A 13,482-nucleotide genomic window follows, 5' to 3' on the forward strand; every position below is an offset into this window, starting at 1 on the left:
AGTATAATCGAAATAATTGAGTATATTATACTCGTAGGTACACCAAATAACATTGAGAAGAAAATATCATCTACTTATTATATGTAGATATACTTACTCGTAAGATTATTTTAATCTTCGACAAACAAACGTGCAATTTGATGATGGATAACGATAAAATTGAGATTGGTAGGTGTATTTATAAATAATTCAAAAATTCTAAGGAAGAGAAAAAAATGTATGTGTGACGAATATTCTTTAACACCGGAAATACGTAATTTATCAGACTTGATTTATGGAATGTGCAAAAAAAAAGACATTTTAAAAACTTGAATACGATTATTTACATTATACAAGTACCTACGAGAAAAAAAATTTGATTTGTAATTAGGTAGGTATCATCTCAAGAGATAGGTAAGATGAAGCCTCTAATTTACCTTTTTTTAGCCCCTCCCTTCACACCGATCATAATTTTTCAGGAAAATAAATATACCGAAAATTTTTCAGTTTTTCAAAAAGAACCCATTTCAGCAGCTGAAAACAGTGTTTTTTACCGAATTATGTTACTGATAGACTCACAAATCGTCACAAAAACCCCAAGTACCGCCGTACACGACGATAATAATTCAAAAATTAGCGGTTCCAATCGAATTATTCAAAATTTCCGGCGATTAAAGTACGATAAAAGAGGTAGAGAGAACGCGAGTTACATCTTGTACCTTGACCTTGTAGCTTGACTGGATCGCAGAGCTATGATTCAGAAGGCTTCGGTCATTAAGGTAACACGCAGGTATATACCTTCTTTTTAGGTTCGTTCTTCGTTAACGAAATAATACCATAACGATTATTTTATCGAGCTGTACAATAAAAGGCTTATTTAATCGAAATAACGATACAATCGATTTTAACCTTAAGGGATCCACCATCACCATTAGCTAGCTGAAAAGGTTCGAGAAACCCTGGCTTGAATTATCGTCGACTTATTACCAGTCAGGCAAGCTATCCTACCGTGGGTATTGCAAAAAAAAATTACATGTACCTGTGCACGAGTTGCCTGAGGAATCGTAGAGATATAAAATAGTCGAACGAATAAGTCTAATTAAACGACCACTGTATGTTATACTTATGAGTGAATGATTCGGATAAAGTTATATAAATTTTTGTAGGTTTTTTGGCTCCTTCTCCACTACCTCGTTTATAGACTAATTTACAGATTATCGAATATTGGTTATTACGAAACACACGTGGGTAATGATTCTTTAGGTGAACTTAAAGCATCATCGCTCATCAGAAGCTAAAGCGGATAACTAGAATACCTACCTACGAAAGGAGTAATTAAATCAGAGAAGATCTCGAACGAAGGAAGTGACTGTCGTAAAATTAACGGCAGGAAATTATCTAATTGGGTTCATCGAGTATTAATATTATAATTTTTATTACACCGGTATTACTGTGACGATAAATACGACGACGACGACCGACGACTGACGGTGCGATCCGGGCATGTCGAGGTAGGGTGTTGGTTCAGCACGATGAAGATACGACGATTTGGTCCACTAATTATCCATGGAACGATGGCCTTCGTGTCGAGTTTATTTGCTGGAGAAGAAAGTAAATGGAAATGTCTTTTTAATTTTATCGTCGTATCCTTGGCATCATCGTACGAGTAGTATGTAGGTACAGACTGTTTCTCATCGTTGGCCTCGTCGTAGTTCGTCTACTTATTTACACCTATCTTAGTTCATCAATGGGAATGCAGGAACGTCTGAAAACTCGCAGTTATTTTTCATGACATTGAAAAATATTTAATACCTCGTCTAGAAAAGTACATAACTAGCTTTGGGCATATATTTGATTAAAATAAAATATGCACGTAAGAAAGCACATTGGTTCCACTTCCAAAAAAATCATCGATCTTTTCACCAAATTTGAACCAATTTTTAATAGGTACCAAAAAAATACGTACGAAAACAAACACTTTATCAAAAGAAACATGTTTTCGACAAAGTTACACAAGGTCACGACCAAAAAGTTGAGTCACCTGTTTTGATAACTTTTTTCATTCGCAATACTCACCGCATCGATTAATTGAAAGAAAAAAAATTACCTATATCATCATTCACGGACAATATGGTCTTTATTACCTTAATAACCTGATAAATGATACCTCATCATTGCGTTTTTCAGTTAAAACCATAAACCCTCTTGATCGTTTTCGATCACTGCGTTGCGAGTTGTTGCGACAATAAGGTATCTACGATTGATAATTAATTTCAAACTCGAATTTAAATTAGACTAACGTTTGCATTCAACTCGTAAGATGCTTCAAAATCATGGACTATTTCCCCCAAAACAGGTTAGGTAGCGAGAGGAGCGAAAAAAGTAAGATTTTTCCCAAAATTCTGCTTCTTTGAAGGTACATCCTTCCTCCAGGAATACTTCGGGAGCTAAAAGTTGTCCTGAGTATCTGACTTTCGACTCAAAAATGAAGGCTTCTGCTGAATTTGATCAAAATCCATCGACTTTTCCCCCGCGATACATCCTATGCAGTCTGCAGCAAACCATGCTTGAAAAACTTTTCAAAACTCGACCACTAGACACAGAGACAATTCAAAATACGAGAAATGCACCGAAACGAAAAAAAATCACGCCCCCTTAGCCGAGCCATCTCGCCCCATCTCACGCAATAAACCCTTCTTGTTTTTGAATAGGTACTCGTATTCAACAGCGCAAATGACAAAACCGGTAACAATTTATTACAGTAATTGCTCTTAATTTTCATCCGTTCAAGTGTACAAACTAGAGCGACGTATAAAAAGAGAAAAAAAGAGTTAAAATTATAGGTAATAAAAATTTACATTAATTTACATAAGCACGCTGTACGATTCGCGAGAATTGTGTATGCAACGAGAGGCTGCTGGCAAAGATGAAGTGTATATTTTTTTTTTACTCGATCTCTGTCTGCTCGTCAGTGGCGTAACTGAATTGTGTATTTTAAATTATATTCGATTATAAAATTTAAATAAATAAATTTACTGTTACAACGTGATAGGTAAGTATGCTTATTCTACGGTAACTACCTAGGGTACTTTAAAGAAGTAACTTTCAATAGGTACCCACAGATTGTTCAAAAGATGTTTTTTTCACGAGTAATTTCAAAAGAGTTGTGGAAATGTTGGCCCCTCACCCCTTAGAGTACCTAATTTTCCAATCACCTAATCTGGCAATTTTTAAACTTTTATTCTACTCCAGACTTGAGCACCAAATTGAGAAATACTTTCACATATCCAACACGGTTTTTGAGTTTTACAATAATTTCTTAACGAAGAAAGTGGAGAGCAATTGGAATTTTACTCGTAAAAAAATCTGACATCTTTAAAAGGTCAAATAATTTAAACAATGAATTATTATCTTACATTTTTTTTCAATTTCTTCTGAAGGTTTTATCAGATATTGATAAACAATATGAAAAATGAGGTGAAAATCCGCATTCATGCTACTGGATGTGGTGAAGAGAAATTGAAAAGTAAAAACCCACAGTGGGGTACAAATTAAATGGGCATTGGGCAACCTGGCCCTGTTGACGTATCATTCGCTAGGAGTGGTAGTATCATTTTGTTTTCATGTTTATGACTTATGTTCATTGTTCATGATCATGATCATCGAAGATGGAGGTTTGAGGGCTGGAAGTGCTGGTTGCATAGAGAGGGGTGTGCACAACAAAGTTATGTTGAGTACCGTAAACTGGGGTAACATTGAAATCGCGGGGTAACATTGAAGGGTGCGGTTTTTCATCATATTATGCTCCATGGCGGTGGAACTATGAAGTATGGAACAATTCTGACACCGGGAATGGATAGAGTACACTTTGGCGATTATTTTTCCTATTTTATCATTTTCAACTAGTGGTTCCAACACCAGTGAAAAAGCAAGCGAAAAAAAGTGCTGTTTTTATCAATTTTAATTAACATGAAAAGCTTGGTGTCTGGAATTTTGAATTTTCAAAGAACGAGTCAAGTGACATTATAGATGTGTTGGCACATCTCCCGACTATAAATTAGCGCATTTGTTCATGTGCCAAAGTTGTTCCCTGAGGAGTAAAAAAATAATATTCAAACTGGGGTAACTTCGAAGTCTATAAAAAAATCATGAAATTTTGGTAAAATTGGACGAAAATGCATGAAAATGCTTGTAAGTAAACTTGTTAAAAACGATGTGAAAACTTGAAAAACAGCTCTAAAATCATTAAAAAATCATAAAATTGGATCAAATTGGCCAAAATGCATGAAAAACGCCTGAAAACTAGAAAAATTCCAAATTATCATTTTGGAGCACTCTTTCATAAATTCAATTGTGAATATGGATCATTTTGTAAGTACTTGACGCGTATAAAGTGACCAAAAAGTGAATACTCATGTTTTTGATAATTTTTGACCTTGATTGAAGCACATTTCAAGGGGTCTTCAAAGTTACCCCAAACGCAGGGTAACTTTGAAGGGCACTTCTTTTGGCTCTTGCGCTTGACAGGAAAAAGGTAGACAACTTCTGTAACCGCCAAAACGTAGTGCTGACATAGCTTTATCAAAAGCACCACACACATTTCCCCTACCTCCGCCATTCATACCTCTAAACATAAAAAATACTGAAAAATCCTTCAATGTTACCCCAGTTTACGGTAAATGAATAGGTACAATTTTTTTCAGGGGTCATTCCATGTCAACTCAACCAAAAAAAGGCGATTTTGAAAGTCATGTCTTTCGATTTCGCTCAAATTTTTTTTACAATATCTACCCACCCAGTAAGTAAGAAAGCCGCAATCAGTTTGGTCCCAGCCCCCTCAGGGGGCGGGTGGGGGGGCTTCCATTATTTTCACATTGTCTCGAGGTACTCAACTTCAGCCGCCCATTGCTCCAAAACTATGATACTTTGATCAAAACTGATTTCACAGTTCGAAAGGGCATTGAATTTTGAACTTTTTAAGCATTTTGAAATTTTTAAAAGTTGAAAGTTGAACTTTCAATTTGAAAGTTCAAATTTCAAAATGGCGCTGTAAGTGGGAGCTACCATTTAAAATTTTGAAAAAATTTCCATAGATGTACATTTTGATACTTTTTCGAAATATTTAGGTTTCGAGTTGGGTCTCTTTGACGGAGGAGGAGCACCCCCACCCCCAAATTTGGGTGAAACTTTCAAAAGAAAATCTGGGGCATGTGATATATCGAATTGTATGTTTTCGGCGACGCTGAACACGAATATGATGTCAGATTTTTGATTGGACCCCATCCACGCCCCCCGGCACCTACCAACAGGGGGTAAAAATTCAAAAAAGTGTTTTGTTCGTGCGACACATGAAATAGTATGTTTTTTGTAACGCTGAATACGAATATGACTTCATATTTTCGATTGGACCCCATCCACGGCCCCCAGCACCTCCCCAAGGGGGGTTAAAGTCAAAAAAATGGTTTGATTCGTGTGACACATGAAATAGTATGTTTTCGATATCGCTGAACACGAATATGGCCTTAGTTTTTCAAAACCGACCTCACCCATGGCCCCCAGCACCTCCCCAAAGGGGTAAAAGTGAAAAAATGGTTTGATTCGTGTGACACATGGAATAGTATGTTTTCGATATCGCTGAACACGAATATAGCCTTTGTTTTTCATATTGACCTCACCCATCATTTTTTTCACTTTTACGCCTTTGGGGAGATGCTGGGGGCCATGGGTGAGGTCGGTTTTGAAAAACTAAGGCCATATTCGTGTTCAGCGATATCGAAAACATACTATTTCATGTGTCACACGAATCAAACCATTTTTTTGACTTTAACCCCCCTTGGGGAGGTGCTGGGGGCCGTGGATGGGGTCCAATCGAAAATATGAAGTCATATTCGTATTCAACGTTACAAAAAACATACTATTTCATGTGTCGCACGAACAAAACACTTTTTTGAATTTTTACCCCCTGTGGGTAGGTGCCGGGGGGCGTGGATGGGGTCCAATCAAAAATCTGACATCATATTCGTGTTCAGCGTCGCCGAAAACATACAATTCGATATATCACATGCCCCAGATTTTCTTTTGAAAGTTTCACCCAAATTTGGGGGTGGGGGTGCTCCCCCTCCGTCAAAGAGACCCAACTCGAAACCTAAATATTTCGAAAAAGTATCAAAATGTACATCTATGGAAATTTTTTCAAAATTTTAAATGGTAGCTCCCACTTACAGCGCCATTTTGAAATTTGAACTTTCAAATTGAAAGTTCAACTTTCAACTTTTGAAAATTTCAAAATGCTTAAAAAGTTCAAAATTCAATGCCCTTTCGAACTGTGAAATCAGTTTTGATCAAAGTATCATAGTTTTGGAGCAATGGGCGGCTGAAGTTGAGTACCTCGAGACAATGTGAAAATAATGGAAGCCCCCCCCACCCGCCCCCTGAGGGGGCTGGGACCAAACTGATTGCGGCTTTCTTACTTACTGGGTGGGTAGACATTGTAAAAAAAATTTGAGCAGAATCGAAGGACATGACCCAAAAACGTTGGTTGAGTTGACATGGAATGACCCAGATGGAAGTTGAGCAAAGTTACCAATTTTGAATTTTTTAAAGTAATGTACATAGAGTGATATGCTGCTCGGTAGCATACCTAGTGGGTTGAGCCACTGCTTTCTGAACAAGAGGTCGTGGGTTCGAATCCCACTAGAGATACAGGCGTTAACGTGTAATGTATCCATTGTAGTGCATTTAACATCTATTACACGTTAAGCTCCGAGCACCAGAACAGCAGAGGCAACAGAAATGCACACAATCTGTTGCTGGTACTGTTGCTGGTATCAAAAAGCTGTCTGGTTTAAGCACCTTTAGGTAGCAGTGATTACTGAACTCAGAGTTGTAAGAACCGCGCTAGTGATGCATGAGCTACTTTGTAGATAAGCGTAGAAAGCAACGGGAAACTACTATGTGAAAGCTCAAAACAACGTCGATTCCCCAGAATAATTGCTGTGGCATAGGCATTCGCCTCACCCTGTTAGGGTACCACTCAAATGCGATTTCCAATGTCCTGTAAAGGAAATGGAACCGCAACAACAACGAGAGTCATATGATTGTGTAGGACATATTGAACAACTTGAACAGCAATTTAAAAATGTTTAATTACAAAATAAAAAGACAATAGGTACGTTTTAAAACTTACAAAATAGCCCACATCTTATTTTTTTCTAAATCTTAGTTTAACCTCAGATCTAAAATTTCAATCTATTCAATGCTAAGCTATTACAGAAAGGGGAGAGATGTAGGTAACCCAAAACCCAAACTTTTGTAATTTTTGAGGCCCTTTTTTGTCAAAATGTTGAGGAAATTCAAGATGTATTCTCAAATGCATATGATTCGAAAGGTCTGCTGTAAACTAAACATCTTCTAAGCAAAGGGCTGGCATGAGCTTGATATGTGATCCCTTTAGAAGTTATCCCTTTGGAAATTGAAGCATATAAATTAAGATCCCTATAATTGATCTCATTGAAGATAATGGCAATACCTACTAACTTACTTAGGTACTTACTGCGCTGTAGAATTGATGCATGAATTTCAAGTTCAACTACTTGCATATTGAAATCCAATAATCTTATAGCATGATAAAATTGTTCAAAAATCTAATTTCCATGTTAATGGGTTACACGCTGCTACTTATCTGAAAAAGGTCAATTTTTTTCAGAAATAACCAACAAATTATCAACTATTTAAAGAATAATCGTGGTACTACTTATAAAAAAATGAAATAATGCAGTTACAGAAGTTCTCTAATTCTTTTACAGTAGGATATGATAACAAAGTGAACATGAAAATAACAAAATATATAAAGAAAACAATTATTTACTTGAGATAGTAGGTGATGGTACAAATAGCCCAGGCAAATAGCAAAAAAAAATGGGCGAACCCAAACATAATTGCAAACAAAGTTTTTTTTTGGTGAATATTATCTAGGGTGGTGTGCTGAATAACATACTAAAAGTCCCCGCTCCTACCCCTCGAGCTACCCCCCCCCACAGTGGATCAAAGCCCCCCCCCCCCCAAATCAGTTTTTCATCAAGAACTCCTGAAATATTGAATTTTGAGTAAAATAAGCCCAGTGATCATTTCATCTCCTCCCCAATACCTATCAAATGAGCTATCGACCAACTCCCTAGCCTCAAGGGAGTGGCGCTACGACCCCTCAAAGTGATGTGATTTCAATAATTTTACATTTCATGATTTGGGACTTGTAACCTGTTCTAATTGATAAAATGAAGTCAAACTTGGGGAATGGGATTCTTTTGGGAGCTAGAGTTGACCTCTGGAGTGGGGAGGGTCAAAGTTGAAAATTACAGAAATGTCATTTTTTTGGAGGGGCATAATATGACCCCAAATGGATGAAAAGGGTCCAAAATCATACCATCGGACAGTACCCTATCTGAGATCAACATATCCAAATTTCAGCTTCCTAGGTCATCCCCACCCCATTTAAAGCGGAATTAAGCCAAAAATCCCCTTATTTTGCCCCTATTTTCAGTTTTTTTCCATCTTAAGAGGAGTGGGGATGACCTAGGAAGCTAAAATTTGGATATGTTGATCACAGATAACGTCAAATTGACTGGAAATGGTTTTGACCCGTTTTGACCAACTCTAGAGCCTGCAGTAGATTTTAAAATTTGAAGTTTCCACAAAATTTCATCAAATGAAATTAGAAAGCTGATTTCAACACGACTCGAGTGGAAGTGTTATCATAATCAGTTGTAAGCCTCTGCCGACCTTTGGTTTATGCGTACAGAATTGGAAATTTTGTACGAAAAGGTTTTCCTCCAAAGAATTTTTCTCGATGAAAAATGGAAGAATTTTTTAAGAATCGGAATTCTCCAATCAGTGCTACAGAAACCCCTTTTTTCTTCTGTTACCTACATCTCTATTATAGCTACCCACGTTTTAACATAAAAAACGACACATTTTTTTTGCAAAAATTCACAATTTTCGGGTCGCCAACCCACACCGCGCCAGCAATTCATACATACCTAGATTGGTACGCAGTATAGGCACATTTCACGGTCGAACGAAACCGCTTCCTTGAATAAACGCCACCACATATTTTTATCCCTTTTGAAAAATCTCTCCGCTTGTTCAAATAGGTACACATCACGAAACCCCGAAGCGAACCCCCGCCGACTACGGCTACGTCTTTCGACATTTTCAACTCTACTGTTCTCTTTCCGTTATTCGTATAGGTAGGTAAGGTATACATAAAATATCTAAAGACTTTGAGAAACCAACCAGCAACGTAAATCCCTTCAATTGGTTTTTTTCTCGATGCTCTTTCAGCAGGCCAACTTCGTTTCGAAATACTTACCAATATCACCCTAAATACTCTCTATAGCGTGACTGTAAAACTTTCAGTGGCGTTTTAACCGGCGCGGTTAAGTTTATCTGAATTTCACCGATGACTAAAACTGCTCAGCGACAACGACACAGCAACAACATTTCACAAGCTAAGCTGAGCAACATCTTTTTATAGCGTGTTTTTTTCGTAATTCGTAATTCTATAATAGTAACTTTTCTTCGAGTTCGAACGTTCATCTTATACCTTTGCTGGCTCTTGCGTGTTTTTACGTAATACCTGTGTTTAGGTATGTACATAAAAGTAGCTGTAGATAGGTGTATGTAAACAAAGACGTATATCGCGCGCGCAACTTTTCAAATTCAAGCATACGTGGAAATAGTGTACTCCTCTTCTCGCAGGTAACTCGACAATTTACGATTATATTTTTCTCATATTTTTAATGTAGGTACTTATGCGTTCTTATCTATCTTAGTAGGCATATTTTTAAAAAAATAGTTCGTCGAAATTTCGATAGCAAAATTCTCACCTTTTTTTCCTCACAATTTCTGTAAATTAATTGTGCCCCCCCACTTCCTCTCGCCGGATGAAAATTTTGAAAAAATTTCTAACTTGAAAAATTCAGTTCATATTATCCAGCCCTCTCTCGACCACAATGAAAATAAAATTTGCAATTTGAATGAACGATGCCTTGCATTTGCTAAAAAATTTCATCTATTTCCTAACCCCATTGGGGAGGTTGGATATTGGATATTTATGCTGTTAGTGATAGACATTAGACTTACAACAACTTCCCTCCTGTAAAACCCAGACCGGACATTGTACGATGGCAACAATTTTACCGTTGAATAAACAAATGAGTACTCGAATGATTTATTAATAATTTCGCGGAATATTTGTTATGTCGTTATCACTGCGGTGTACTTATTCATTAAACGAATAGATTATACTTGTATGTACGAGTGTACACAGATAAGACAGTAGGACATACAAAATCGTACCACTGTACCACGTGACGATGAACATGCGATGCGGTGTTGCAATTTTGTATCCTTCCTTTGTCCCTCTCAAGTCCAGGTCTCAATTTGGAAATGATTTTGGAGATACATAATTGTTTCCTTAATTGACGAAAATTTTGATGAATATTTGTTACTACCAATCTTATGGTACCTCTGTAATTAGAACGGTTTTCATTTTCTTTTTTGAAATTTTGAGGAAATACTTCTCTATCCTACTGAAGTGATTTGGTTCCAATAAAGAGGAAGGGAGGGAAAATTCAATCAATTTTTCAAACTCTTAGAGTTGAAGTATAGATTTCCAAAAAAATAGAAAGAAGGAGGGTCATTATGGCCATTTTCGTGCCCCTCGCTACTTCGAGACTTGAATGACCTTTTCTTATAGGGGATGGTCCCTATTATTAATATCAGGTGATATTTTCCCAGGGGACCAATAGAAGGGCTGTGGGGTGGCCCCAAAGTCGAAAATTTCAAAAAATTTTAGAACCACTGCTCGAAAATGTAAAAATTAAAAGTAGCGAATATATGTTGCTTTAAGGGTAAGCAATGCAGCACGTAACACTTTTTTCATTTTTGACCTTTTTGGGGGTTGTGGTGGTGGTATTTCTATTTTTGAAAATTTTGAAACCCCCTTTTTTGACCCTTCCCGTCGAGCCCCGCTAATGCCCTTTTCATGGTTTATTGCTACTAGTAGTAAGTTCAATTGATATCATTTGCAACCCCCTCAACAACTTGGCTCATATCGAAAAATTCAATTTTTGACTTTTTTTGAGGTCCACATTTTGGGAAACCATGAAAAAAAGCTATCGAGGTCCGGTTTGCGGCAAAGATGTATTGCTTACCCTTAAAGCAACATATATTCGCCACTCTTAATTTTTTACATTTTCGAGCAGTGGTTCTAAAATTTTTTGAAATTTTCGACTTTGGGGCCACCCCACAGCCCTCCTGTGGGTTCCCCTGGGAAAATATCACCCGATATTAATAATAGGGACCATCCCCTATAAGAAAAGGCTATTCAAGTCTCGAAGTAGCGAGGGGCACGAAAATGGCCATAATGACCCTCCTTCTTTCTCGAGAATTCAGTTCAAGTTGATTGGAAAAACACTTGAAATCAAGAAAACTTGAAACTGAAATATTGAATATTTCACACTCCCTCCCTCTCACTCTGTTTCCGAAGATGTGATGTAAGTTTTTTTCAATTTTAGAGAGTGAGGGAGGGAAAAAGTTGAACAAAGTTACTCTAGGAATCAATGGGTAGAAAGTCAAAATGTATACCTATAACAAAGTCCAAAAATCAGTCTCCTAGAACAATTGAGGGGGGGGAGCGTTTTTAAAGTTTTTTTTTTACTCTGAAAAATCTTGTAATAGTTTTTGATTTTTCTGGCAATGGCCTAGGTTGACATAGAATTTCAAATACTATCTTTTGAAGCTGGGCTATTTTTCCTTTTTTTTGAAAATCCACCCTCTTTAAATGAACTTATAAATGTACCTATCTCCCCTCCAAGGGCAACTCCGGAGCTAAAATTTATTCTAAGTGACTTTGAACTCAAAATTGAGGTCTGCACTGAATTTGGTCAAAATCCCCGGATTTTTTTTCTTCGTGATTCATCCCTAACATTATAGGTATACCTAAGTGCATATGTAAGTAGAAAAACGTATCTAATCAATCCCAATATTGACTCTCTTTGAAAATCCCTTTCGGTGGTATTTTTTGCAGCAATTTAAACAGCCTTTAGTACACATACGTGAAGTACTGTTTGACGTAAATCTGGCCCACTCGAAAAAGAAAAACTACAATTAGGTGAGTATTTTAAACGTTTACGAGTACTTAACTACCAAACGAACTTATCTGCCGGTAAAATCGTTATCAAAAAGTACCTACCTAGACATACGAGCACATATTACAATTCGTGCCATGTATCGTATACGCTTAAAGTTAGTATACAAGTATGTACTGCAGTATTCCTAACCTTTGTACGTAAGTAATATGTATATCTACTGTATTTATGAGAGGCACAGCCGCGTTAAATCTCCCACACTTATCAGCTTTTAAAGCGAACACAACGAACGCTATTCATACGTTAAAGAGCTCGAGTCAAATCTGATCTACCTCTCTCTCTACTGTGTTAACTGTTACAGTTATAATTAATTATTATACTTATATTACATTTTCGAATTTTCGAGAGATATTTACTTATACGAACAGATAAGTGCGTACACTTACTGTTCAGTTCGCAGTTTAAGCACGCGGTATTCACTATACAGTTAGCATTATAAGTTTCACGTTAGTGGTTGTTTTTTTTTCTTTCGTTGAAAATCGAATGTGAGACACGTCTATTTATCGTAAATATACCATATACCGGTAAGCGAGTTAAAAGTATACGTATATTTATGCATATCGTGATAACGTGATCGTACGTATGTACCATATCGCTCGAGTACCATACCTAGTCGCGATTCGACGGTTTTTTTTCTTTTTCATTCTTGCAATTATTAGATTAGGTATACGTGAAAAAAATGATAATGCACGAAGAGCTAAAAGAAAGGTAATTAAAGCGGCCAATTTTGAAGAGAAACTGTGGTTCAACGCATTCTATGAGTAGGTAGTAGGTACCTGATGAAAAATGGTCTTAAATCATTTAGGTAGGTACCTGCCTAAAAATCCACGCAGGTGCAGACTTCAATTTCCACAAAAAACGGGACCTTTTTCTGCCATTTTGGTACAGAAAATTGCAACTTTGGCTGAATATTAAAATTATTTAGCAAGTACTATGGCAAAAAAAAAAAAAAAAAAAAAAAAAACAGGACCGCTTGAAATTTTGACTAAAAACATGGCCTTTATTACAATAATTATGAAAAAACAAACTTTCTCTTCAGCTAAGAACTGAGGAAAAATCAATTCTTTTTGGATGCTTTGGCAAAAAACAAGAAATTCTTAGCAAGTTTGGCAATAATGTGAACTTTTTGACTGTGATAAAAATTGGCACTTTTGATTAAAAAAAAAAAATGGAACTTTTTGACATCTTGCCAAGAATAGAGGTTTTCTGACAATTTTATTTAAAAAAAAAAATTATTTGACCATTTTTTAAAAAACAGGGGCATTTGACAAATTTTATTGAAAAAAATGCAATT

At 36.6% G+C, this 13,482-nt stretch overlaps 1 protein-coding gene across 6 annotated transcripts in view; it reads left to right on the forward strand.

Moving 5' to 3' along the window:
• Positions 1-13,482, forward strand: part of LOC135846555 (uncharacterized) — a 148,396-nt gene that overhangs the window by 112,051 nt on the left and 22,863 nt on the right. The window contains exon 1 of one of the 6 annotated variants that reach the window (XM_065365723.1): positions 9,484-9,735. The exons of 1 other annotated variant lie outside the window; for it this stretch is intronic. Coding sequence is in view for 2 of the 5 variants with exons in the window: in XM_065365718.1 (XP_065221790.1) it covers positions 12,300-12,324 (25 nt within the window). In the remaining 3 variants the exon portion in view is untranslated. Of the gene's footprint in view, positions 1-9,483; positions 9,736-12,245; positions 12,329-12,426; positions 12,713-12,930; positions 12,950-13,482 lie in introns of those variants that run through there. 4 more of the 6 variants (XM_065365724.1, XM_065365718.1, XM_065365722.1 and 1 more) reach the window with 4 other exon arrangements.

The sequence above is a fragment of the Planococcus citri genome, chromosome 5 (genome assembly GCF_950023065.1).
Source record: "Planococcus citri chromosome 5, ihPlaCitr1.1, whole genome shotgun sequence".
In the NCBI taxonomy this organism is placed as follows: Eukaryota; Metazoa; Arthropoda; class Insecta; order Hemiptera; family Pseudococcidae; genus Planococcus; species Planococcus citri.